Source organism: Choloepus didactylus, chromosome 7, assembly GCF_015220235.1.
Source record: "Choloepus didactylus isolate mChoDid1 chromosome 7, mChoDid1.pri, whole genome shotgun sequence".
NCBI lineage: Eukaryota > Metazoa > Chordata > Mammalia > Pilosa > Megalonychidae > Choloepus > Choloepus didactylus.
The window spans coordinates 12,228,392-12,251,741 of NC_051313.1; the positions used below are offsets into that span (position 1 = coordinate 12,228,392).

At 39.5% G+C, this 23,350-nt stretch overlaps 1 protein-coding gene across 5 annotated transcripts in view; it reads right to left on the reverse strand.

Moving 5' to 3' along the window:
* Positions 1-7,343: 7,343 nt before the first annotated feature.
* The window catches only part of MYB (MYB proto-oncogene, transcription factor), a 33,262-nt gene continuing 17,255 nt past the window's right edge, over positions 7,344-23,350 (reverse strand). For 4 of the 5 annotated variants that reach the window (XM_037844159.1, XM_037844157.1, XM_037844160.1 and 1 more), the window contains 5 exons: positions 22,569-22,683; positions 22,353-22,478; positions 21,685-21,795; positions 19,735-19,827; positions 7,344-8,649 (listed from right to left, as the gene is read on the reverse strand). In XM_037844159.1, the coding sequence (XP_037700087.1) occupies positions 8,533-8,649; positions 19,735-19,827; positions 21,685-21,795; positions 22,353-22,478; positions 22,569-22,683 (562 nt within the window). In that variant the 3' untranslated portion in view covers positions 7,344-8,532. The remainder of the gene's footprint in view (positions 8,650-19,734; positions 19,828-21,684; positions 21,796-22,352; positions 22,479-22,568; positions 22,684-23,350) is intronic. The other variant, XM_037844158.1, reaches the window with a different exon arrangement.

Genomic DNA, 23,350 nt, shown 5'->3' on the forward strand with positions numbered 1-23,350 from the left:
AGCAGTGATTTCATGTCTTCAGTTCACTAGGTTGACCCAGAATACATGTTTTAATGTCCTTTCACTTGGGCAGGTTTGAAATGAGGGGAGGAAAATGGACTTGGGATGGTCTGAGTAAGGCCACGTCCCCTGCTGCCCTCACAGTCCCCATCCTTCCTGTCTGCTTTGGCCCAACAGGCGGTCACAGCTGCAGCTGACGGGAGGGGCTGACGAAGGAGCTGGAGAGAAACTTCTTGCATCTTTAGATAGTGGGATCAATAAAGAACAGGAGGATGGATTCAAATTTTTAGAGAACGACAGAATGAAAACAGATCCTTACGCTGACTAAGGGTGATTCAGTAACTTAGGAATTCACTTCGGTGAATGTTTTCTATCAGAAAAACATCCTAGTTCTATCCTAGGTACTCCAACGTCTGTGGGCTGCTGAAGCTGTCTTCAAATTTTGTCTTTAATCTGAGGACCTTTGTGTGCTTTGCAACTATAGACAGGATCAAATACTTCCTGCAGTTAAATAGAAATCCTAAAGTAGGACGCTGGAAGTGACTCAAACAAGCTGATTTGAGACAGGTTAAAAACCACCACCTGATTTGAGACTGGTTAAAAATCAAAGACTTCTGGATGAAAATGGTTGATTGTTTTTGTTTATGTACTAAACTTCTTGAGGTAAAAATTCCTTCTGACAGATCACATGCAATAGAACCACATTGTTAAAGAGATGCAGATAGACTCTGGATAAAATTATGCTTCCCTATATATTGTAAAAATCAAACAAAAGATGGATCCCAAAGGCAGAGATTAGCCTTAATCACCAACAACTGTAATAAATGATTCTCTGCATTTAAGGAAATCTACTTATACTTAGGGGCTTAAGATTTTTTTAATGTTCTATAGGCGTTTTAGACTGATGGATATTTTAATTTAAAAATGTGGGCTCCACAGGAATTAGAAAGCTATGAGGAATGCTGAGAAGGTAAACACAGGGTAGGGGGAATAAAACAGTGTTTTCCTGTTAGTGGGGGTCCTCTCAGACCACATGTGTTAGAATCACCTGGGGAAGTGAGTTAAAACGCTCGGGGCCTATGCCCTACTTGTGAACCAGAGTCCTGAGGGTGGTGTCAAGAATTTCCATTTTAGTCACGTTCCCAATGCGGTTCTGACTCCCAATAAAGTCCGAGAACTGCTGGACTAGAATGTGTTGTAGATTAAAGAGTTAGACAAAATAAATACAAAAGTAAGCTGAAGACACCTTCCGGAACAAATGTTGCCATGATTCCTTAATGGGCAAAATATCAGGCTAATCAAGGATTACATTGTATTAAAAAAAACAAAAACAAAAACAAGAGTCAGTGGAGGAGTTGGCTGTTGAACAACACAAGGAAGATGTTAAATAAATTACTGGTTATTGGTTCAAAATATTCTTATCTTAAAGGAGAAAAATACATTTAATGTAAACAATTGTTCCTGGACTGTTTGTTTTATGGACTATAAAATGGGAAAACAACCTTTATGAACTTAAGTGTAAAAGAGTTTTTTCAATAAGCTTTTCTGGTATTAAAGCATTCTCTTTTGAAATTAAGCAGCAGGAAATGTGCTATGTAAAATCCAATTAACTGGGTGTAAAGCTCAGACTGCAATCATTTGGCACTTCTCACCTGTGGTTTAATTTTTTACAAGCTACAAAAAAAGAGATTTGAACAGAATTATTTAAATAAATCAGATATCAATCAGCATTTTATTTCCCTGCTTAAAACCATTCAATGATTTCCCATATCTCCAAGGACAAAGTTCAAACTCACTGGAAGTATTTATAGGGCTTTCCTCTTGAGCCTCACATCTTTCTCTTCCCCCCCAGCCTGCTGAACTGGTCTTTCTCATCTTCTCAGTCCTTAGCAGTGTTCTCTGCTGGGAACCTTCCCTCCTTTCTCTCCTTCCTCCTTCCCTTCCTTTCCCTCCCTCATTTCTTTCGTTCAGCAAACACTGTTGCATTCCCTCTATGTGGGAGCATCATATCACAATGGGGTTAAGTGCCCGGCTACCTTGATTCATTCCTTGGTTCCACCACTTATTAGCAGGGTGGCCCTGGGCGTCTCCCAGATATCACACATTTATTAAGTTATCATGATAATGGTTCTTGCTATATGCCATCAATTCTGAGATGCTCATTTGTTTTTCACATTGTAGCATATCTGTTCTGGTTTTAATTGGTGGTGCCATTTTTCTACCTTAATGATACATGAAATGACCATGTATCACTTAATCAATGGTATCCTAGATTGAAAGAGCTGCTGTGAGAATTATCTATGTTGGTACATGTAGGGCCTTAGAAGACCACCTGTCATAAAGTGAGCATTTAACAAATGCTGGTTTTCTTATCATTGCTAATAATATCCTTACTGACAATGGAGAAGAAGTGGGCATGTTTGAGATATGTTTTGGAGGTTGAATTCACAGCTCTTTGTGAGCACAGGGTGTAAGGAGGGGTGGTAAGGTAAAGAGAGAAATCAGGGATGACTGATTTTTGCCTTGAGAAATTAAGTCAATTGTAGGGCGATTACCACGAAAGAGAAAAATAGAAGCATTTGAACACGTAAGAGTTGTTTGGTAGCACAACGTGATGAACATGATTAACAGCACTGAATTATTAGATTTGAATGTGGTTAAAAGGAGAAATTTGGGGTTATATATAAATTATTAGGATAAAAATTTTAGAAAACAACAACAACATAGGACTGGACAACACAAACTGGGAACACTAAGGTAAATCAAATACAATTATAATAACATTCTTTCCTTACTTGCAACAAAGGTATCACACTTATGCCAGGTGTTAATAACGGAGAGGGTACGTGGATATATTTTCTGTATGAATTTCGTGCAAACCTACAAATAAAAATAAATAAATAAATAAATAAAATAAGAAGCAGCATAATTAAGGGAGTGGATAAATAATAAATGTAAAATAATCACTAAAATCTTCAAATAAAGAAAATATGCAACATGAAACAGAAACTAAAAGAATAAGGAAGAAATAAGTGGAAAACATGGTTACAAAAAAACATGCTCGTTAAAATAACTCAGTAAATGGGATTAGTAACCCAAGGAATACCCCTGAAGAACAAATTGCTGAGCTGGGAGATCAAGTGGGGGAACTCTGCCGTATCACACCCAGAAGAGATAAAGTGATGGGAAAAAAAAAAAAGTTCTGTTTTGGTTGTTCTATATTTAAGATGCTAATTTGGAGGGAGATGTCAGCACGGAATTATTTGTGGGAGTCTTGAATTCTGGAGCGAGGTCAGGGCTAGGGGTGGGGAAGGTGTTTAAAGCAAAGTCGCTGATGAGATCCCTTAGGGAGAAAGATGGAGAAGGAAGGGGCGGAGAGCCACCTCAAGGCCAAGGGGAGGAGGAGGAGCAAGGCAGGAGACAAGCGAGGAAGGAGGAAAACTGAGGCCCAGGTGTCCTGAAGCCAGGAGGAAAGTTGTGCAACGAAGTGGGAGTGTCGATTCTGCTGAAGGCCCCCAATAGGCCAAGGACAAGGGGCCTGGGGATTTGGCAACAGGGTCATTGGCGGCTCTGGCCAGGCAAGCGTGGTGGAGAGGGGCTGGGGGAGCGGGCGACGTGAGCAAGTGGAGGTGCTGACCAAGTGGAGGTGGTGACCAAGTGGAGGTGGTGACCAAGTGGAGGTGGTGACCGAGAAAGTTCCCTTAAGCAGCTCTGCTGCAAAGAGGAGCAGACAAATGGCGTGGGGTGATGGAGATGTGGGAGAAAGGGGGAGTGATTAATTTTACTGCTGGCATGTTCCAGGAGAAAGGAAGACCCTGAGGAGACAGGAGAGAGATAATACCGGCTGGTGCAGGTCCTGAGAGTACCGAGGGGTGACTCACAGGGCCCAACTGCAAGGGCCTGGATGGAACAAGAGGGAAGCAGAGGCCGGCCCCCAGGCAGCAGGAGCATGGCTTTGGGGTGGGAAGACGAGGGTGGCTGTGGACTGCTTCTGTTTTCTCATTGGTGTCTGCATCAAGGTTGTCAGCTGGGCGTTGGGTGGAGGTGGGCTTACGGGTTTCAGAGGAGGAGGTGGGACGAGGTCCTGAGCATGGAAAAGGGTATAGGCTAGAGAATATAATGGGCAGGAGAATTGCCTGAGTGCCTGTTTGCAGTTTGTCATCATGAATTTAAAGTACGACAAGTCACCCTCTGTGGGTACTTTTCTCCAGCAAGCTTCAAAGGCTAAACATCACTCCCCTGCCCCCTCCAACCCTGCCCCCCACTTTAGCCTGGCCTCATCTCAGCCCCACTTGGATCTTAGTTCTGTAGGAAACCTGTGTTGCTCCTCCAAGTCTAGGACTGGGGTTCCTCCTAAGGTCTCCATTTTCCCCGTTAAAACCATGTCCCAACTATCCACTTACTCATCTCTGTCTCCCATCAGATTGTAAGCCCAGGGGAGCAGGGAATTTTGTCTGTGTTGTTCTGAACTCTAACCCCAGCCACAAACACAACCCCCAGCTCACAGGGTGCTCAGAACATACCAGCTGAAGGGGAGAAACATGGTCCACAAGGCAAATGAGCCTCCTTTACGCTGCAGACAGGAGCTCTTCAATGTCAACCTTAGTATCAAAAATATTTGAATGTTAATTAAAAGTAATTCTTATTCTTGAAGACAATTGTATAACTATGTAGCTTATATGAGGTGAATGTGTGATTGTGAAAACCCTGTGGCTCACACACCCTTTATACAGTGTTTGGACAGATGAAAAATGGGGACAAAATGTAAATGAATAATAGGAGGGAATGGGGGCTATGAGATGTTTTGGGTATTCTTTTTTACTTTCATTTTTATTTTTATTTCTTTTTTTTTTTTTTTTTTTTTTTGGAGTAATGTATGTGTCCAAGGGCTGATTGTGGTGATGAATGCATAACTATATGATGATACTGTAAACAATTGTACATTGTGGATGACTGTATAGTATGTGAATATATCTCAATAAAATTGCAGGGAAAAAATAATTCTTAGCTATTTATTACCAAAACACTAACAAGATTTTTAGTTCAGCTCCCTCTTGCTCTATCTAGTTAGCAAAATTACTATGAATAATTGTATGCAAGTCAACTTCGTTTTTTAAATGTTTCTGTTTTGGCTTTCCTCAACTCTACCATCAAAAATTAAGGAATAAGGAAAAATTTATTTTATGATAGTAATGATTAAAAGAGAAAAATCAGTGCCAGACTCATAAGGCTTAGAAATGCAGTGTGATGGGACCATATCACATTTTAGCTACTTGATAGTTTTTTCAAATTAGAAACCAACTGAAACCAATAAATTGCAGATTTAAGGAAACATAGGCCCTATATTTCCACATACATTTGTACCAGAATGAGAAACTTATAAATATATTTGAATATCTGTTAGAACGATTAGCGATATTTAGAGACGTACTTTAGATTTAACATTCATTTTAATCGGGAAATAGATTTGGCAGGCCCTCAAGGATGTGGGCTCTGTAGTGCTCATGTCTCCAACGCTGCAGAACAGACATGTTTTTTCTGTGATCTCTCCTGAGTTATTGTTGTGACTCATCTAATCAATATTCCCTGAAACATTTTACAGGGGTGCAAGATTGCATATACTATCTCATGGAACATTCACAATACCCAGGGACCTTGAGATGCTTTTTTCCCTCAATTTATAGATAAATAAATGAAGCTTAAAGCGAGTAAGTAAAACTTTTACAAAACCACAGAGCTGGTAAAGGGCAGGGTCTGAATTCAAACCAAGGCAGGAGGGTCCCCAAACATTTTTTTCTTTCTACAAAGCAGTGCTCTGAGTCCCTTATGGGAAGCCCCTTATAATATCTAAGTTTCCTTCCAGTTCTAATAATGTATAATTTCTAGACACAAAGAACCTCTTCCCTGGACATCTTTCTCATCTCCTTGAATCATCAGTCCCATATAAAGGCCAAGACACTGAAAAGTGTTGGAACTGGATATAAGCTCTACAGGCAGTAACAATTTATTTCAGTCATAAATAATACCATTTCCATTTATTTTATTACTCAAATCCCCATTGTAGAGATCAGGATGGTTATAAAATGATCAGAACAAATACATGTTTTATAGATGCTTGTGAAGTTGAGTGTGAGTGTTTGCACATAAACTATAAATTTACACTTTTCATTAGCTTCCTTTTCAGTCTCTAGTTATTGGGTTCGCTCTCACCATTAATTTATTCTAATAATTATAATGAGATCCCGAAGTTTAACTTTGCAGTTGGTAATACACGTTGTCAGCAGATGAGCATTTGGCACCCCACACAGCTTGCATCGTTTAATTATGGAAAGCACAGGTAATAACACTATGTGTATAGTGCTTTCCTTAAGTGTATTGTAGGAATGAACTAATTTCACAGATAAAGAAAACAAGATTCAGAGAGGTTAGTGACTTGTCCAAGTTCACACTATTAGTAAGTGGCAGGTCAGCCCCTGGAAAAGTAGTCTCAGAGGACCTGAGTATAAAAAGCTTCCCAGCATTAGAGCGACGTGTTATTATCTATCAAAGAATACTAAGCAAACTTAAAGATGAGTAATTGTCTTGTCTCTGCAAACCCTAAGTATTTAATATCATGCACATGAGAATTCAGTCTGAGCTGGAGCTGCGACTCAACGATATTCTAAGGAACCTGTGTGAAAGGGATATTGCTGCACAGTGAAAAGAACACTGAGCTGGGGATGGAAGCCAGTGGAGACTGATCTGTAAAATGGGGGTATTGGGCTGAACGGTCACTGGGCTGGGATGCTGTGACCCTGTCACTCCAGACACCCGTCCTCCGGTGCTCTGCTCTCTCTGGCTTACACCAGGGTGCTCCCTTGCCCTCCGGCTTCTGGTGGGTCCTGCCAAGGAGGAGCCCTGGGCAGGGAGGGGAGGCCCGTGGGATCCCCGTGGGGGACTGTGCCCTTGTCAGTGGTGGCCGTTGCTCTCGAGCCTCCTGCTCTCCTTGACTCCCTGAAGGTGGCAGGACCCGTCAGGCCAGCACCACCCCCATGGAACTCCTCCACCTGCCCACATCAGCACCGTCAGTCCCCGTGAGAAAGAACTTACTGTCCTCGCCTTATCCCAGCTGGAACGCACCACCCATCTCCCACCGGAACCCTGACACCACAGTCTAGAACATTCCCTCTGGTTGTCTTTCTGCACATGACTATTTTATGAACTATTTAACCTTGTTTGAGTAATGATTCTTGGCCTCTTCACATCGAGTTTGGATACTGTGCAGGTTACTTAGAGAGGAAGCACTCCATTTCCTTAAATGTATAACGATTGTCCACAATCATGAACAAGACTGAAGTCAAAAGTATGTAAAATAAGAACACAGCTTTATTTTTCTACAAGGCAGTAAATACACTGTCATATCAAAAGTTCAGTGCCGGCCATCTGGCACCAAATATTCTTAAGGCAGCAGCTGGCTCTTGACTCCGGGCTTCGGTCTTCCCAGCTGCAGACACAAGCTCCGCGCGGCAGTTCTGAGACCCGACGCTTGGAAACCGAGGGGCTGCTGATCACACACACGACCCCAGAGTGAACGAACAGTCAGGCTGAACGCAAAACAAAACACACGACATCGACAACACAGATCTCCCAAAGTAGAAGTGCAATGCGTACTCTCATAAACCAACAGTTACAAAAACAATGAATGCAAAAATCTCCCAAACAAGTTTTCCAATGTATTACAAAAGGAAAAAAAAAGTATGTGTATATATAAAAAATAAAAATGTCTGAAATACTAGTGCACAATTACCTAACACCAAGTTTGTTTTCTTTCCGTCCAAAGCTCTACTGCCCCTCTGATTCTAGCAGCATTCTACAGGCTAAGACCATATAGCAGCAAAACAGTTTTCATTTGGCATTTACAAAATTAAATTACTGAATAAAAATATAATTTTTTATAAAACTATTTCATACAGTAATAATTTTCAAGCAAGCTAACAAAAAACTCATAAGATGGTTTAGTACAATAAATGTACCTCCAACATTATTAACCATAAATGAGCATTTACAATCTTGATTTATTGTCACATGGTGTTAAGCCAACATTTAAAGTAATGCTTGTACTGATTTCTTTTTTAATCAATGTCTTTATTGTGTTTAGTGATTGAGAAAAGTGAAATATTGGAGTACCTTTCATCATGAAAAATTTCAAAGAACTCATCCCAAGGAGAAAATACTGGTATGTTGGATACTCTAAATTACAGAAAAATCAGTTTATGTTTTTTAAAAAAATCTGCATTAAGATACTAACAACTGATTACAATTCATTACCTAATAATTTAGGTAAGACTGTTATTTATTTTTTAAAAAATCCTTTTAGTTGGGTGAAATCCAATAAGATTTCGTCTAACTAAATGCACTTTGTGCTGCTCTCAACTGTTGTACCACAACAAAAATAGTCTCTTCTCCCATGCATGAAAAGTTTCATGTAGAGGAATGAAATATCTCAAGTCAAGGTGAAGTGTTCTGAAAACCATAATGCTTGTCCGGCAGCTGTCACATGACCAGCGTCCGGGTGGAGAAGGCATTCACGTATTTCCGAGCCGGACCGGAAGCCGTGACCTGGTCCTCCGTCTTCCCGCAGGATGCAGGTTCCCAGGCACCGCTGCAAGGCTAAGGGGGAGAGAGAGAGGGCGGCAGCGAGGTCAGAGAGCAAGCACATCCTTCAGTCCACAGACGGATTCCCGACCCCAGCAGAGCCGGGATATGAAATACAACAGTCCATGACATTTTTATGGGCGTTTAACAAGTGGCGGACACTAGGAAGTCTTTCTCAGATAGTCTCTTAACTCCCTGACATCCAGGACTCCAGCATTCTTGAATGATATGGTTTATCAGCAGTGAACCCACTCCAAATGGTGTCATGAGATACAACTACTTCATGCTTTAATTTCAGAGAGTTGGAGACCCTATGAAGGAAGACAGTTCTCCATATACCTAAGGCCAGTGGCAGGCATGTGTTCATTAAGCAAATTGGTGAGTGCCTGAATTAAGCATCACCTGCTAAACGTGGCATATGTTTTTCCATCAATTAGTTTACAAATATCTGGTTATTGGTATAGCTTAACTTTTAAAGACACAGCGGAGGATACATGAGGGAGCCAGTGGCTAATGGGCCTCGTCTGAATGTCAGCTACAGTGCCTTAGACTTCATGCACGTGATCTCATTTAAATGGCATGGCTGCCTTGTGCGGTAGGTTCATCGTCTCTTTAGTCACGCTGGAAAACCAAGACTTGAGAGTGGAGGTAACTTGCCCAAGGCCACTTGCAGGTATGTGGTGGAGTGGCTCGGCTCCTTCCACACTCAGACCAAAATATGTAGCATTTCTGCCCCTGCTTAGTTTGCAAAAGGATTTTAAGTTACTTAACAACAGAAATACAAGATAACAGGGTTTTAAAAGTGCAGAAAGCAGAGTCACTGTGTAATAAATGTGGAAAAATAAATAATATGAAGATGGGATGAAATTTGTACACAGAATCCTTGCCACGACAGTGCACCAGGTTGATGCAAACTACCGGCTTGACTGAGCTCTCTACCACTCAGTGCAAAGAGGGAAACAGAAACACAATCAGATAAAAAATGTGATGCCTATAAGCTCAAAATCAAATCAATAGTTTGGAAAAAGTACACCCATCCCTGGCACAGACATCTAAAAGGGATTGTTTTCCCCATGGGACAAAAGAAGAATAAGCAAACCCTTTGCTCTCCAGAGCTTCAGACCTTCGGGAGGTGGGATAATAACAGCACAGGAAAGGTTAGTGGTGTCAACCCCAGGTGAACAGGGGATGGGGCATGGAGGAGTTGCCAGGACAATGCTCTGGGGGGAAGGGGCAGGCAGGACTGAGCTAGAGGGTGGGAAAGAAGGATTGTAACCCAGGCCAGGGAAATAGAAGGAAAGAGCCAGGAAGCTGCAATTCGTGCATTGCTTGTGGGACGTAGTAGGGATACAGTGGATTACAGTGGATTAAAGGACAAATAACGTTTAACAAGCACTTAAACCTTTAGAGGTTTAAGTGCTTCTAAAGGTTTGATGAGTATCACTGCATCTCATTCTCAAGATGAAACACCTGTGGTACAGGTACCAGTAACTTCACCTGTCTTGTGACTAGGTAGTTTCAAAGGAAGAGAGACCTTGGGTGACACGTTCAAGATCACCCAATTAGGAAGTGATGGAGTGAAAATGTGAAGCAGGCAGTGTGACGCCAGAGCCTCCCCCGCCAAAGAACAGAACATGCTGCTTCTTAAGAGCCCTTGTTAGGCATGATGAGAGTTGGTCAGAGGCTCAACACATAACTTGAAATACTACATACCAAGATGGAGTATCGTAATATATTTCAGGAGCTGTGTGCATCACAAAAAGGACAAAGATGACAGAACTCCTGGGCTGACTCTGCCACTAGGTCATATTTGATGTTTTCCTCAATGAAATCACCAAGGTATTTATAGAATTCTTTGAAACTGTTCTGAATAAATGATGTTTCTCTAGGCTCAAGCACGTGGATCAAATATACATAACCTCTTTCTCCGGTATGTAGCTGTTTATCCAATTGACATATTTTAGTGTAATTCGCTGCCTACACGTTATTGCAGATTTTTTTCTTTACAGCACTCGACCACTAGATTAACACAAGAAACTACTGAAAAAATAAAGTGTAATGTTATCTTTACAATTATTGAGCTTATGTGCATAGTCACCTTAGCAATGTGATATACAGTAAGTATCATTTGACAGTGAATACGACATCTGCCTACCACGGAGAACTATGCAGTGCTTAGAAGCAACTGATTAGTTGGACACAGAGCCAAGTGCATGGATCTTAAAAAAAAGCAAGTGACAAAAGAGGAAGCAAAATGAAATATCATAGTGTATTATCTCATAGATAAATTTAAATTTTACCCTAAAATACAGTCACAAAACAAAAACACACATCTTGCAAGAATGCATGCAAACAAATGGAGGGGAAAAAGGTGAAAGAAAATGAGAATGGAGATCAAAGTGAGGAGCAAGGATGGAGGGGTCATTTCTGTTTAGCTCTGGTTAAACATTTCCAAGTTACCTAGGCTTCAGCTAATATAGGTTTAATTTCCTAAAGATATAAATTAAGTATGCATACTTTACTTTGCCTCCTAGTGAAAGTCAAGTTCTGATCCTTTGCAATCTGATACTTAAATTGATTCAGACTTCCCAAAGTCTGTTCCGGAGAATGTAATAATACTAAATATTATCAGCTTAATAATGTATGCTCAATCTGAACCTCAACTCTCTCCTTGTTAGATCTCCCACATGGCTCAACACTTTATTCACGTTTGGCATCTTCCCCTGAGACCAGATATTTAAAACAAGATCGATATAAAGAAGGTACCATGCATTTTAAATCAGTATGTTAAGAAAATGTTTCAAACAATCAGCTTCTCCTAAGTCAAAATAGAATTTACCAAGAAACAAATCGAATTGACTGAATTTTGTGATTCTCAGCAAGCCCAGGTTTCAGGCCTGTGCACTCCGCAAAGAGCAGGGCCAATGAGGAGTAAGACTGGACCGAGCTTCCTGGACCTCCCAGAACTGGCAAACACCAGGGCACGGAGACCCCGTGGGGAGGACCAGAAGGGCCAGGGTAGGTGTGGCAGATCCTTTCTGTGCTGCCAGAGCACCAACAAGAAATGAAAAAAAAGGCGGGGAAGGCCGGGTCCTCAGGTAGAAGGAGAGCCAAGAGCCAAAGTGGCAGCTGCCTCCTTCTTACTATTTCCTTCTCCCTTCTTACCCTGAAGCCTGGGAGCCCCAGGCCAACTTCTCAAGCAGACAGAATGGGTTTGACAAAGGAGGATTGCATGTCTTTGTCTAAAGAAGAATATGTTTTAATTCTGTCACATATATCTTTTTGCATCCTGCTGATTCCTTATCCTTACATTTTGGTTTCATTCATTCTCAAGGATTGATAAGTATGGATTTCTGCACAGGAATTCCTGTTAAGTTACTAACCCATGTGCCATTCCAGATGTGTCACTCTTCCCGATTCATTCCAGCATTACTAATGCTCTCTGCACATCCTCTGGCTTAGCCTGTAATGTGTCTTTAATGGCCCCCGGGCAGAAGTGAACTATAAACAGTCTGTCAAAGCTTTAACTGGGATATCCTGTTAAAGCTCTTTAAATAAATACTTGGATAAATAAAACCAGGTCCACAAGTGATTTTTTTGTCAGTATTTGCCTCACATTTTCATTTAGAATATGAATTATTTTTTTTCATCAGAATGAACAACGGCTACTACTGTTATATTCATATAGTAACCTCACACAATGGCTGCTGAGGGCAAAAGTCTTCGCAAATAATGTGTTTTACAACTCAGATCTAATAGGAAACTTGTATAAATCACAAAAAAAGTTTTTTAAAAATCAAAGGAATTCCTGAGATGGCACTGTTATTATTTTTTTTTAAGTAGTAAGCAAGTATGGGTGGTGTTGAAAAGAATAAGAAATTTAAGAATGATCTGATTCTTCTATTCAACCCATATGAAGAAAATATCTACCCTGGACAAACATTCTAAAACTACGAATTCCCTCCCAAAAGGGTATCTTTTAAAAATGTGTCAGTTTTAAGAGATAATGTAGAAAACTTTAATTATGTCTTGAAAGTGCAGGGCAAATCTTGGGATGAAATGTTGCTAAAGATAAGCTCAATGGTTATCAAACTTTTCTCACATGTAAAGGCCTCCCTATGTCTGCACAACCAATTAAATGCTCCCAATTTCAGGGTTACTAATTTTCCATAGAAAAGAGCCTTAAAAGTTAGGGGATTACAAAAGAATTGTAAACAGGGACTTGAACACATTCTTGCACATGAATGTTCATAGCTGCCTTATTCACAACAGCCAAAGGTGGAAACACCCCAAGCATCCATCAACAGACGAATGGATAAACAAAATGTGGTCTTTCCATATCACGGAATATTATTCAGCCACAAAAAGGAAGGAAGTTCTGATACATGCGATCACATGGATGAACCTTGCAAATTTACACTGAGTAAAAGAAGACAGACACAGAAGCACAAATATTGTATGATTCCACTTATATGAAATATGTAGAACAGGCAAATTTATAGAGACAGAAAGTAGATTAGCAGTTACCAGGGGCTGGGTATGGGGAGAGGGAAGGGGTATTATTGTTTAATGGGGGGATAGAAACATTCTGGAAATAATGATGGTTGTACATCATTGTGAAGGTACTTAATGTCAATGAATTGTACACTTAAAAAATAGTTAAGATGGCAAATGTTATGTATATTTTACCACCAGAAGAAAAAGTTTAGGGAGGTTGATGCTCCAGATGGTGCCTGGAAGTTGCTCCATCACAATTGTTTCCCACTCCGCACCCAAGTCTATGTTCATGACCTGTAATGAGGATGAAGCTTCCCCAAATTTGGAGTCTGTCCCAGATGTCTCTAAGGGCCTCTTCATCTTACGTGTTTGTATACTTTCCAACAGTTTATATCACACAGCCTATGGCATCACAGTTTTTTTTTGTTTTGTTTTTTTTTTTTTTTTTGGAAGAATAGCTCTTTCCTTAGTCACACACTGGTTCCAGACTCTTAAGATGAAGACAAGTGCCAAATTGCTCTAAAGCAATTTGATCTTTGCTGGCCCGAGGAAGATTCAATCGCTGAGTGTTTGTTTTCTCTAAGTGTCACTAAATAAAAAACCCACATCTTGTCATGTCTGGGGCAGGGCGCTCTGCCTTTGTGCGCCACAAACTTTCCCCACTCATTGAGCCTTTATCAAGGCAACCCCAAGGCTTGCTTAATTTATAACATATATTAAAAGCAGGTCACTGAAATACTACTAAGAACTTTGTTAATTTTTGCCAGGGTAAGTGGAAAAAAGTCACCAAAAGAGAGAACCAAATGAGTGCAGAGATGGCCAAGGATGGGGGCAATGATGGCACATCACGCTAAGAATGTGCATCCTATGTGGGCTGTCTCCAGGTTTGCCTCATGCCATCACAAGCTGCAGAGAAACAGAAAATCAGCAAGCTAGCTGTTTCATCTCTATAACACCGAAGAGATGTGACTACCTTTATTTCAAGGAATCAGTTGAATCAGCCGTCTCTTTTGGTGACCCACTGACACAGTTCTGAAAGGGCAGAACAGGGAATATGAGAGAGCATGCTGGAGGAAACAGCACACCAGCAACCAGAAGGGCCGTTGGTGGGGCCCCTCGCTGGGTTTCTAACGACAAGGACTGTGCAGCCTGTACCCATAAGGCCACCAGGGTGTGTCTGCTCGTGTGCCGCCATTTTGAAAGCAAAATTAAAGCCATTTGCTCTTCACAGCAACCTTGTGTGGTGAGTGGAGCATAAACTGATACACTATGCTCCTCAATTTATAAACAAGAGCATTTTGCTCCAAAAAGGTTAATTAATACTAGTTTGAAGTCATGCAATTAAAAAATGGTGTAATCGAGACTAGAATCCAAGTTCTTGTCACCGTCTTGCTAGTTTATTACACAACTCTGCAAAGTCTGTCAAGCAAAAAGGTTTGGCCCATTTTGGGGCTGGGGGGAAGAATATATAATTTCATAAACCATTCCTATGAAGATAGGAGCAGTCCAAAACACACTGAACCAAAACACTGGGGCGGCGGGGGGTGAATGTCACTTGCTAACAATATTTAAAAGTTCTTTGATGTTGTGCTGAGAAATTTCCTTAAATTAAACTCACTGTTTTAAAAAAGTAAGGCCATGACAAGCCAAGTCAGGAAATTAAAATTTAAGGCTGTCACTCTGTGGTTACAAAAAAGAGGAAAGCCAGTGAGTAAAAAGTTTATGAATACTTCTTTTACACTTGGGTTTTAAATAGGAATAAAAGTAAAATAATTTAAGAGAAAACTACAGAAGTTCAGAAGGTTTGTCACTTAAGTATCGTTTCGGATCTATCAATAAAAATGTCTACCTTAAAGAAGTGTTTATTAGCATAATGTACTTATTTCAAAATGTAAAGCATGCTGAAAGCATACTGGGGAAAAAAGCAGCTCTCTGCTCCTTGCTGAGGAGGGAGCTGTGTGTCTGCCTCTTTGTAAGGACCCCAAGTCCTACCCCAATCCTTTGATGAAAGAGGAAAGGGGGCAGAAAAAGCCAGCCCCCTGTCAAGACACAAATCCCCCCAGGTGGCATCTCTCTCAGGGCAACTTCTGAGTAGCAGAATACAGGAGGGTTTCACAGTGACTCTGCCTTTCCTGCTCCAAATTGCAGGCTCTCCTGGCTAAACTTTTTCTCTAATTCCTCCTCAGGGATGGTTTTTACAGCTCATTCCTCTACCAGCACAAAAGCAAGGAAAAGGCTGAATACTGACAACATTACAACACAAGTATCTCACACAGCCTGAGCCACATGAAAGACGCAAATACCAAAGACATCTCAGAACACTTTTAATATGAGTACCCTGTTTGCCTTTACAATTTAAAATTAAAGCAACTATTTTTTTAAAAAAGAAACCCAACCATTATAAGATTATGCAGCTGCCTCAAATTCCTTTTGGAAAAAGATTAAGTATAAATTTTTAAAACAAACAGAACATATTTGTGCATAATGGCTCACACAATCCCTTTACTGGTTGCAGTTTATAAATTAGAGGATAGATGAAAAGTTTTGAATCATTAAAATTCACTGCTTCTCAATGAAAGCCCACATAACTATGAGCGTATTTTGCACCCTGATTTTGGTATCTACATACCGTTTACCACTAAAAGATCTCAGAGCTTGTTAGGGATTGAATTGTGTTTTCTGAGAAGATATCCCCAGTCCCTCAGAATGTGACTTAGTTGGAAATAGGGTCATTACGGATCTAATCAGGCAAGTTAAAATGAGGTCATATTAGAGTAGGTTGGGCCCTTAATCCAATATGGCTGGGGAAATTTGGACACAGACAGTGGAGAGTGCAACCTGAGACAGAGAACGCCTTGGATTGCCAACAAGCCACTGCCAGAAGCAGGAAGGAGGAATGGAACAGATTCTTCCCTGCAGACTTCAGAGGGAGCAGGGCCCTGTCGCCACCTTGGTTTAGGACTGGGAGCCTCTAGAACTGCGAGACAACACATTTACGATGTTCTAAGCCACTCAATTTGTGGCATTTTGCTACGGCAGTCCTGGCCAACTAAGACAGAGCTCCTTGGAGAAGTGGCTGATTCCAGCAAGACAGGAAGGAAATGTGGCTATTTAACTTGCTATTAAATTAAATTAGATTAGATTAAATTAAATTAAGCTGAAAGTTCTGTTCCTTGGTGGCACTAGCCAATTTCAAGTGTTCAGTATCCACACATAGCTAGTGGTAGCACATTGGTCTGCAGTCTATTGGACATTTCCATCCTTGAAGAAAGTTCTATTGGACAGAATTGCTCTAGAGATTTAGAGATTTAAGGAACTCAACAAATGCAACATTATTTCAATCTCCATTGAACTAACAAAAATCTTTTGTTAGATTAATGGGAAAATTTGAATATAGCCTGGAAATTAGAATAAGGAATTATTGTTAATAATAATGTATGGTAAACAGTATTATAAAAATGTCCTTATTTTTAGAGATACATCTGGAAATAGAATAAAATTTTATATTGTTTGGATTTTCTTTAAGTCCTTCATTAAAAATAGATGAAGCAAATATTAAAGTGTTAACTGTTAAAATCTAGATCATGGTGTAGCATATCTACTTCTATGTATGTTTGAAATGTGTCATAGTAAAATGTTTAGCTCATAGCTCCTTGCACTTCTGATTTTGAAATATCAAATATAATTTACATATATTTATGCATAAGCATGTGCACTGATATGTATATTAGAAGCCAAACCATAAAGGCTCAGGATACGGCCTCAGAAACAATAATCACTGCTTTGGTTAAAATGCTCTCATTATAATTAAGTCGAGGATGATTAAGACTGAAATGGCAAAATAGCATGGACTCGAACAGTCACCACAGCCTTCAGTATTAAACATAACTTTATCAATTTACTACTGAAATTGTTCTTGTAATTAAGAACAGTAGATAGTTGGCTAGAAAATCAACTGCAATTTAAAATTGGCAATAATTTTAAATTTTAGAAGTATCAGAATTTTAACGTATTTTGGGAGATTATATTCAGTTGTTTTAATTAAAAGTTCTTTGATGAAAACATCTAGATGGTTTGTTTGAAATCCCATTCGATATCTGATTTACTCTAAGTGCAAGTTACAAAAGTTACAGATTATATAAAGCAATCTTAAATCAAATAGATTATTTAATAAATGTACAATGTGTTCATTAATACCTTGTGTGAGAAATCCACCTAATGGGATTATCAGTGGAAATATCTGAAAGAGCATTATGTATTAAACAAACAAAATTACCACATTGCATAAAAATGTATATAAATACTCTTGAATCAGGATTATATAATTTACAGGCAATATAGGTTTGAATATTTAGAATCATTTTATGCATTTGCAAATGTGTATCATAAAAGTTTAAAACATTTCAGAAACCACATATTTCTAAGGAATCAGAGGCTAGATCTCCATAATACAAAGGGAAGGAGATATTTGGTGTGTCACATTCATTCATTGAGCGAGTGTTTCTTAAAATGAATCAATTATCAATTAGATCAGCTTATTAAAATAGGTTTGATCAGTGTAAATCAGTAAACCATATAGTTTAGATTAAAGCACTAATTCAAAAATTACCTTTTAGTCTCCAACTACCCAGTTTGGTGGAATTGATACATACCACCCTTACCACATGCTATGCCTAGAAACTTAACTTCAGTTTACAAATGTCTGAATCTATAGAGTGCCAAATACAATCACTGAGATACTCAAAAATATAGATTGATAAAATAAAGCTGCTATTTAATTTTGAGTTTCAAAGATATTACCATTAAATAAAATATATATTGACAATAAAGTTCCATATTGATTATCTTTTTAATGCAACAGCATTATACACTTTCAGGTAAAAAAAAAAAACTGGATTATCTACTTTTCATAAATACTGACATTCTTGCCAAATTTTATACAGTATGTATTTTATATTGTTAGCATATTCAGCTCTGAATGGATTTGACTAAAAGCTATTGGGCTAGGCCAAAAGCTATTAATATTTGATTCCAGGGAAATAACCAGCATTTTCCAGCTTACATAATGATAACTATCCCCAAATATATTCATATGTTTAATCTTGGAAATTTAGAATGCACTTTTTCTGTACTATTAAAAATATAGGATGGGTTCCATACTGGGCTACAATCCAGCATAACTAAAGTAATAATAATCATGTACTAATAGTACTTATCATCAAGTTCCATGTGCTGGAAACAAATGCTGGGTATTGAGGGAAAAGGCAGAGAAAAACAGAGAAAGAGTCTCCTGGGGCCTGGAGCAGCTCTAGATAAAATTGGAAGTGGCTGTCCTTCCCCTCGATACCCTTCTGACCCCCGCTCCTCATCCCTCAGTGTTGTTTCTTCGTCTCCCACCTCCCTGTGATACTCCGTCTCTTCTCCAACCACCTGTGGTTACCCAGCTCAACTCGTGCTCACCCCAGCTTCGCCACAGATACTAAGTTTCCCACAAGTCCTACCTTTTTGCTCCCATCAACAGTGAGATCGAGGCAGTTGGTATCAGACAGAGGCCATGAGGAAAGCAAGTGGGTTGAATTAATAAACAAAATGTGCTACAACCCTTCCAGTTGTACTTGTATTACTAAAAAAATAAGGCTAAATCTCACAACAGATTTCTAATTGGTGGGATTTCAGGCCCTGTTTAAAAAGGGGAGTTCTAAGACTCGCACAACTTGGAGCAAGAATGCCTGTCTCTGTGGTGAGAGAGCCCTTCAAGTGGGCAACCTCTCAAAGGGTGCCATCTGAACAGAGTCTTTAACTTACGCCATCAAACATGACTTTTCCCTTCTGAGTCCAGGTTCTCTGTGTGCTCTAGGGTTTATGAAATTTCTCTTGGTGCAGCACGGGGTGGGGTGGAGGGGAGGGCTGGGCAGGTGGCGAGGTATTGGGCTATTTAATGTCCGGAAGTGCTTTAAATAATTTGGGGGAGCACATTTGCATTCATATTTGCATTTGGCTCATGATTCATTTGGAATCTGTTGTATTTCATCAATGTATACACACTTCAGGGTTACAAGGGAAATATCCTTTGATAGTAAAACTTGACAGCAGATGGTCAGCTATAACTTATCCACACAATAGTGACAATTGATGCAATTACCTGATAGTCAAATACATTGCCATTATTTTCTGTCTAGCTCATTTCAAACTTCATTTATAATTTAAACAGTTTCTGGGCTTTGCTGGCTTAGTGTTAGAGCATAAAAAAATAAAAAATTTGGAACAAACAGTAAACTATATGGACCAACTTTTAAAAGATATTTAAAGACAGAGGAAGGAGATACTGGCCCTTTGTTTTATTAGAACAGGTTCCCAAAGCATGAAACAATTCAGTGACTGAGTCTGAAACCACGTGTCACCTAGGTGTCAGGATCTCGTTCCTCTGCTCATAGGAGCACCAACAAGGAATTTTAGGAGTTTTTCTAGACATCAAGATGTTGAAAAGCATCATTCCCCTATGTCTACAATGTTTAAAAAAAAATCACAAGAGGATCAGTTTTTTTGGTGAATGAATTTTAAGATTCCAATGTTAGAAGAGTTAATTACCATCAAGGAACTCACCAGGGACCTGTTTTTAGGTGCTGTAAATGCTTTGAGAACATTGTCTTCATCTTCTGATACTGGCGTCATTAAAACGGAACTTGTAAGAATATTCTAAAGGGAAAGGGATAATTCAAAATTTAAAGGATGCTGGATAACATGAGAGGTGTTACAGTTCCAACACTTTAGAGACTCAATTACTAGGAGGTTATATACATTTGCATGAGAAAATGCAAGTATCTGGCAGAATGTCTCTTCCCTAAAAGGAGAGCGTGCCTACTTACTGCCGCTCGTCTCACCGTGGGAATTATTGCCCATACAAAAACCTTAGGGGTCCTGCATATTTCCAGGCATTTAATAGACACCCAATAAACACCTGTTGAATGAACTAATGAGTACATGTTCTTAAAAATGAAGCTCTGTTGAGAGAACTGTTTATTTCAAATATCAGCCCTGAAACATTCTGGAGCTAAAAATCAATGGCAGTTTAGTATAAGGATTAAAAGTATAGAGTTTAGAACCAGACTTCCTGAGTTCTCACCCAACATCACCACTTATGAGTTATGTGACCTTGAACAAGTGACCAAGCACAACCCCCCCCACCCCATACTTCAGTTTCCCAGTTGGTGTAATGGACCTTTACTGCTACCAATCTTATGAGGTTGTTGTGAGGACTGTGAAGATTAAATAAAGTGATTCCAAAGCCCTTAGAACAGGACTTGGCACTTCGTATATGCAGAATAAATATTAGCAATTGTTATTAGCTCTGATTCTCTGTAAGAGTTAAGGGCAGCCATTCATAAATTACAAACTAAGAAAGTCAGGTTACCGGAATGCCAGAGCTTTAACAGTGGTGGTAACCAAAGCAATGCGATATAGGGTACAAAATTGGGCATCGAAGAACCACAGTTACTATTATGCTAGATGCTACACAAAACTAAAGAAGAGAGGATTTAACAAGAAGGAAACACCAAATTTAGAAAAAGGAATAAATCAAGGAAACGAAAATGTAAAAATTTACATTCTGTTTTCGTGGAAATACGTATCTTGGTGCAGCAGAATGTTCAAGTGACAAGGAGTTTCAAATCATAAGAAAATTAATAATGAAAAACTCTGCAGTGAAGCAGAATCTACTTCCATTACAGAAATAAAATCTCAACTTTCCATTCAGCACTTTAATAATCACATAAAAAATAAAAATAATCATGTGCAAGAGAGACTCTTTAGAATTTTTTTTTTTTTTTTTTTTTTTTTTTTGCAGTAGAAAAATTCTTTATTGAAAAGAGAAGGGGTGGCCCCTTGCTAGTGCTACTGGGCCCAGACATCTGGCTCTGAAAGCAAAGTCTGTCCACACCTTACCTTTAATAACCTTAAAGGGGAAGTGCCATGGTAAAAGGGTAAATCACAGAATCGATTTTCAAATAGTGCTTCCAGGTCCTTGCCTTTAAGAACTTCTTAAAGGCAAAGTGGACAAGTGCGGCAGATAAGTCAGAACTTCTGCCAGAAAGTCTGTGAGAAGGGTCTCAGTGTCTCTTTACCTTTAAGAATCTCTTTAAGGGGAGACATTTTCGCGCAGAGTACAAAGGAGGAAAACGCCATAAGGAAGTGTACAAATCAGTTCTTCAGTTCTCGCTTTTAGAATCTCTTAACAGGAGAGGGGGCCAAGCGTGAATTAAAAAAAAAAAAAAAAAAGAAAATACCTTGCAGAACTTTTTTCCTTCTTGATCCCCCATAACCCGCTCCGCCCACCGGCCGCAGCGCACCGCCCGCAGGTCCGCGTTCTCCGTTCTGGGCGCTCTGAGGCCAGGAGGCACTACTCAGAGAACGCGCCACGGTGATGGGGGCTCCTTAGAAATTTGATGCATTCAAGAGTGCTGAAACCACAGTAGCCTCCCCTGCCATGCACAGAGTTTTGTGCGACACCAACATTGTGTAACAACACAGGTGCCTTGTTCGTGCACATAGACTTACTGGTACATCTGCTACAGGCGATGCCTGCGCGAACAGCTGGGCATTCAGACTCTCCCCTTCCCAGTGGTTTGAGCAAAAGAAATTTCCCGCTTTATCAGTTGGAGATTCCACCTAATAAAAAACAGGAAGTGCTTTTTCAGTTCTAGAACTTTCCATGAAACATTGACACTCCTGAATAAATTTCTGGCCAGTCTCTCAAACATTTATCCTAACATGAAAATAAAATCTGTGAGGCCTTTATCTAACCTGTTGGTAATGCATCTTGCTACCATGCTAAAAATTCTGATCTTTGCATGTGAGATTCTCTTGCTTTTATACTATGGATTGAGGATACTATTATTTGTGTCTATATTTCAAATTTCCATGACAGCTGAAAGTTAAATATATGTGTGTGTGTCTTGATATATATGTATCTCAATCAAAATCAATGATGAAAAAGTACAGTAAAAGCTGCCTGGCCTCCTTCTCTTTCCTTTTTCTCTCTAGCATGTTCTTTTTCCAAATGGAAGTGCAGAGAGGTGACCTGCTTCCCAGCTGAAAGGTCACAGAGCTGCAGGCTGGCAGTGCCTTTTAACAATCGTGTGAGTGGAGCCGTCACACAGAGCTGGTGTCAGGCCAACACGGGGAGCAAAGGGAACAGAATGCATAGCTGAAGATCTCGTGCTCACCTCTTGTTTGATTTTCTTCAGTAAGGGCGGTCCGTTTTCTTGAAATTCAGCAACAATCCCAGATTCATCGGATTCCTGTTTGATCACATCCTGTAGGTCTTCTACTAGATGAGATGGGGTCTGAGGCTGAAAGGAAGAAGGGGCATTTTTGCATCAGAGGAAAATTTCTGTCTACACTAATAAGCAGCTAAACCCAAGATATTTTCTAAAACTTACTAGCATCTTCAGGGGACCATATTTAATTTCTTGAGCTGCCAGTGCATGTTTGAATGGTGTAGGAGTTCTTGGAGAGCTTTCTAGGATTGACCTTTTGACAGCTGGAGTTCTAAAACTTTAAACAGAAGTAAAGCAGTCAGTGGTTCCATATAAGAGAACCTATGTCCCTACCTATTAAATTTAATATTCTTCTACTGAATGCAATAAACTCTGTTATTATTAGGGAATTGGGTAAGCAGGATAATCATATGTATTGATTAATAAAAAGAGAATATGTATACCACATATTTTCAAATATTTCAAAATATTATACCCCTAAGACTAAGAAGATTAAAATAGTTTTCATCTTTAACGATTCTGAAGATGTGTAGTACCCCTAAGTATCTATGATGACCATACTCATTGTGAAGCTCTGATGCTATTTGCAAACCGATTTTATCTATACATTATAACTGGGCCCACACTAGAAAACCGTATGTTTGTCTTTTAAATTTTACTTTTCGTACTTGGAAATAAGAAGATTACATTTCTTTTAGAAGTTTCTTGGACTTCACACTGACTTTCTCTGCCATTTGTTCGAATTTTGATGAATATAAATGACGGCTTAATCACCCCTTGGCTACTAATCATACTATATTCTGGAGGATGCCAGAAAAGAGCTATCTGTATGTAAATTTCAAAAAGAAAAAATGGGACAAAAATATAAACAAAGTAAAGAATCATATTTATTCTTATTCTGAAGTTTATTATCAGAGAGGAAAGGAGGTTGAAAAGCCTGCTCT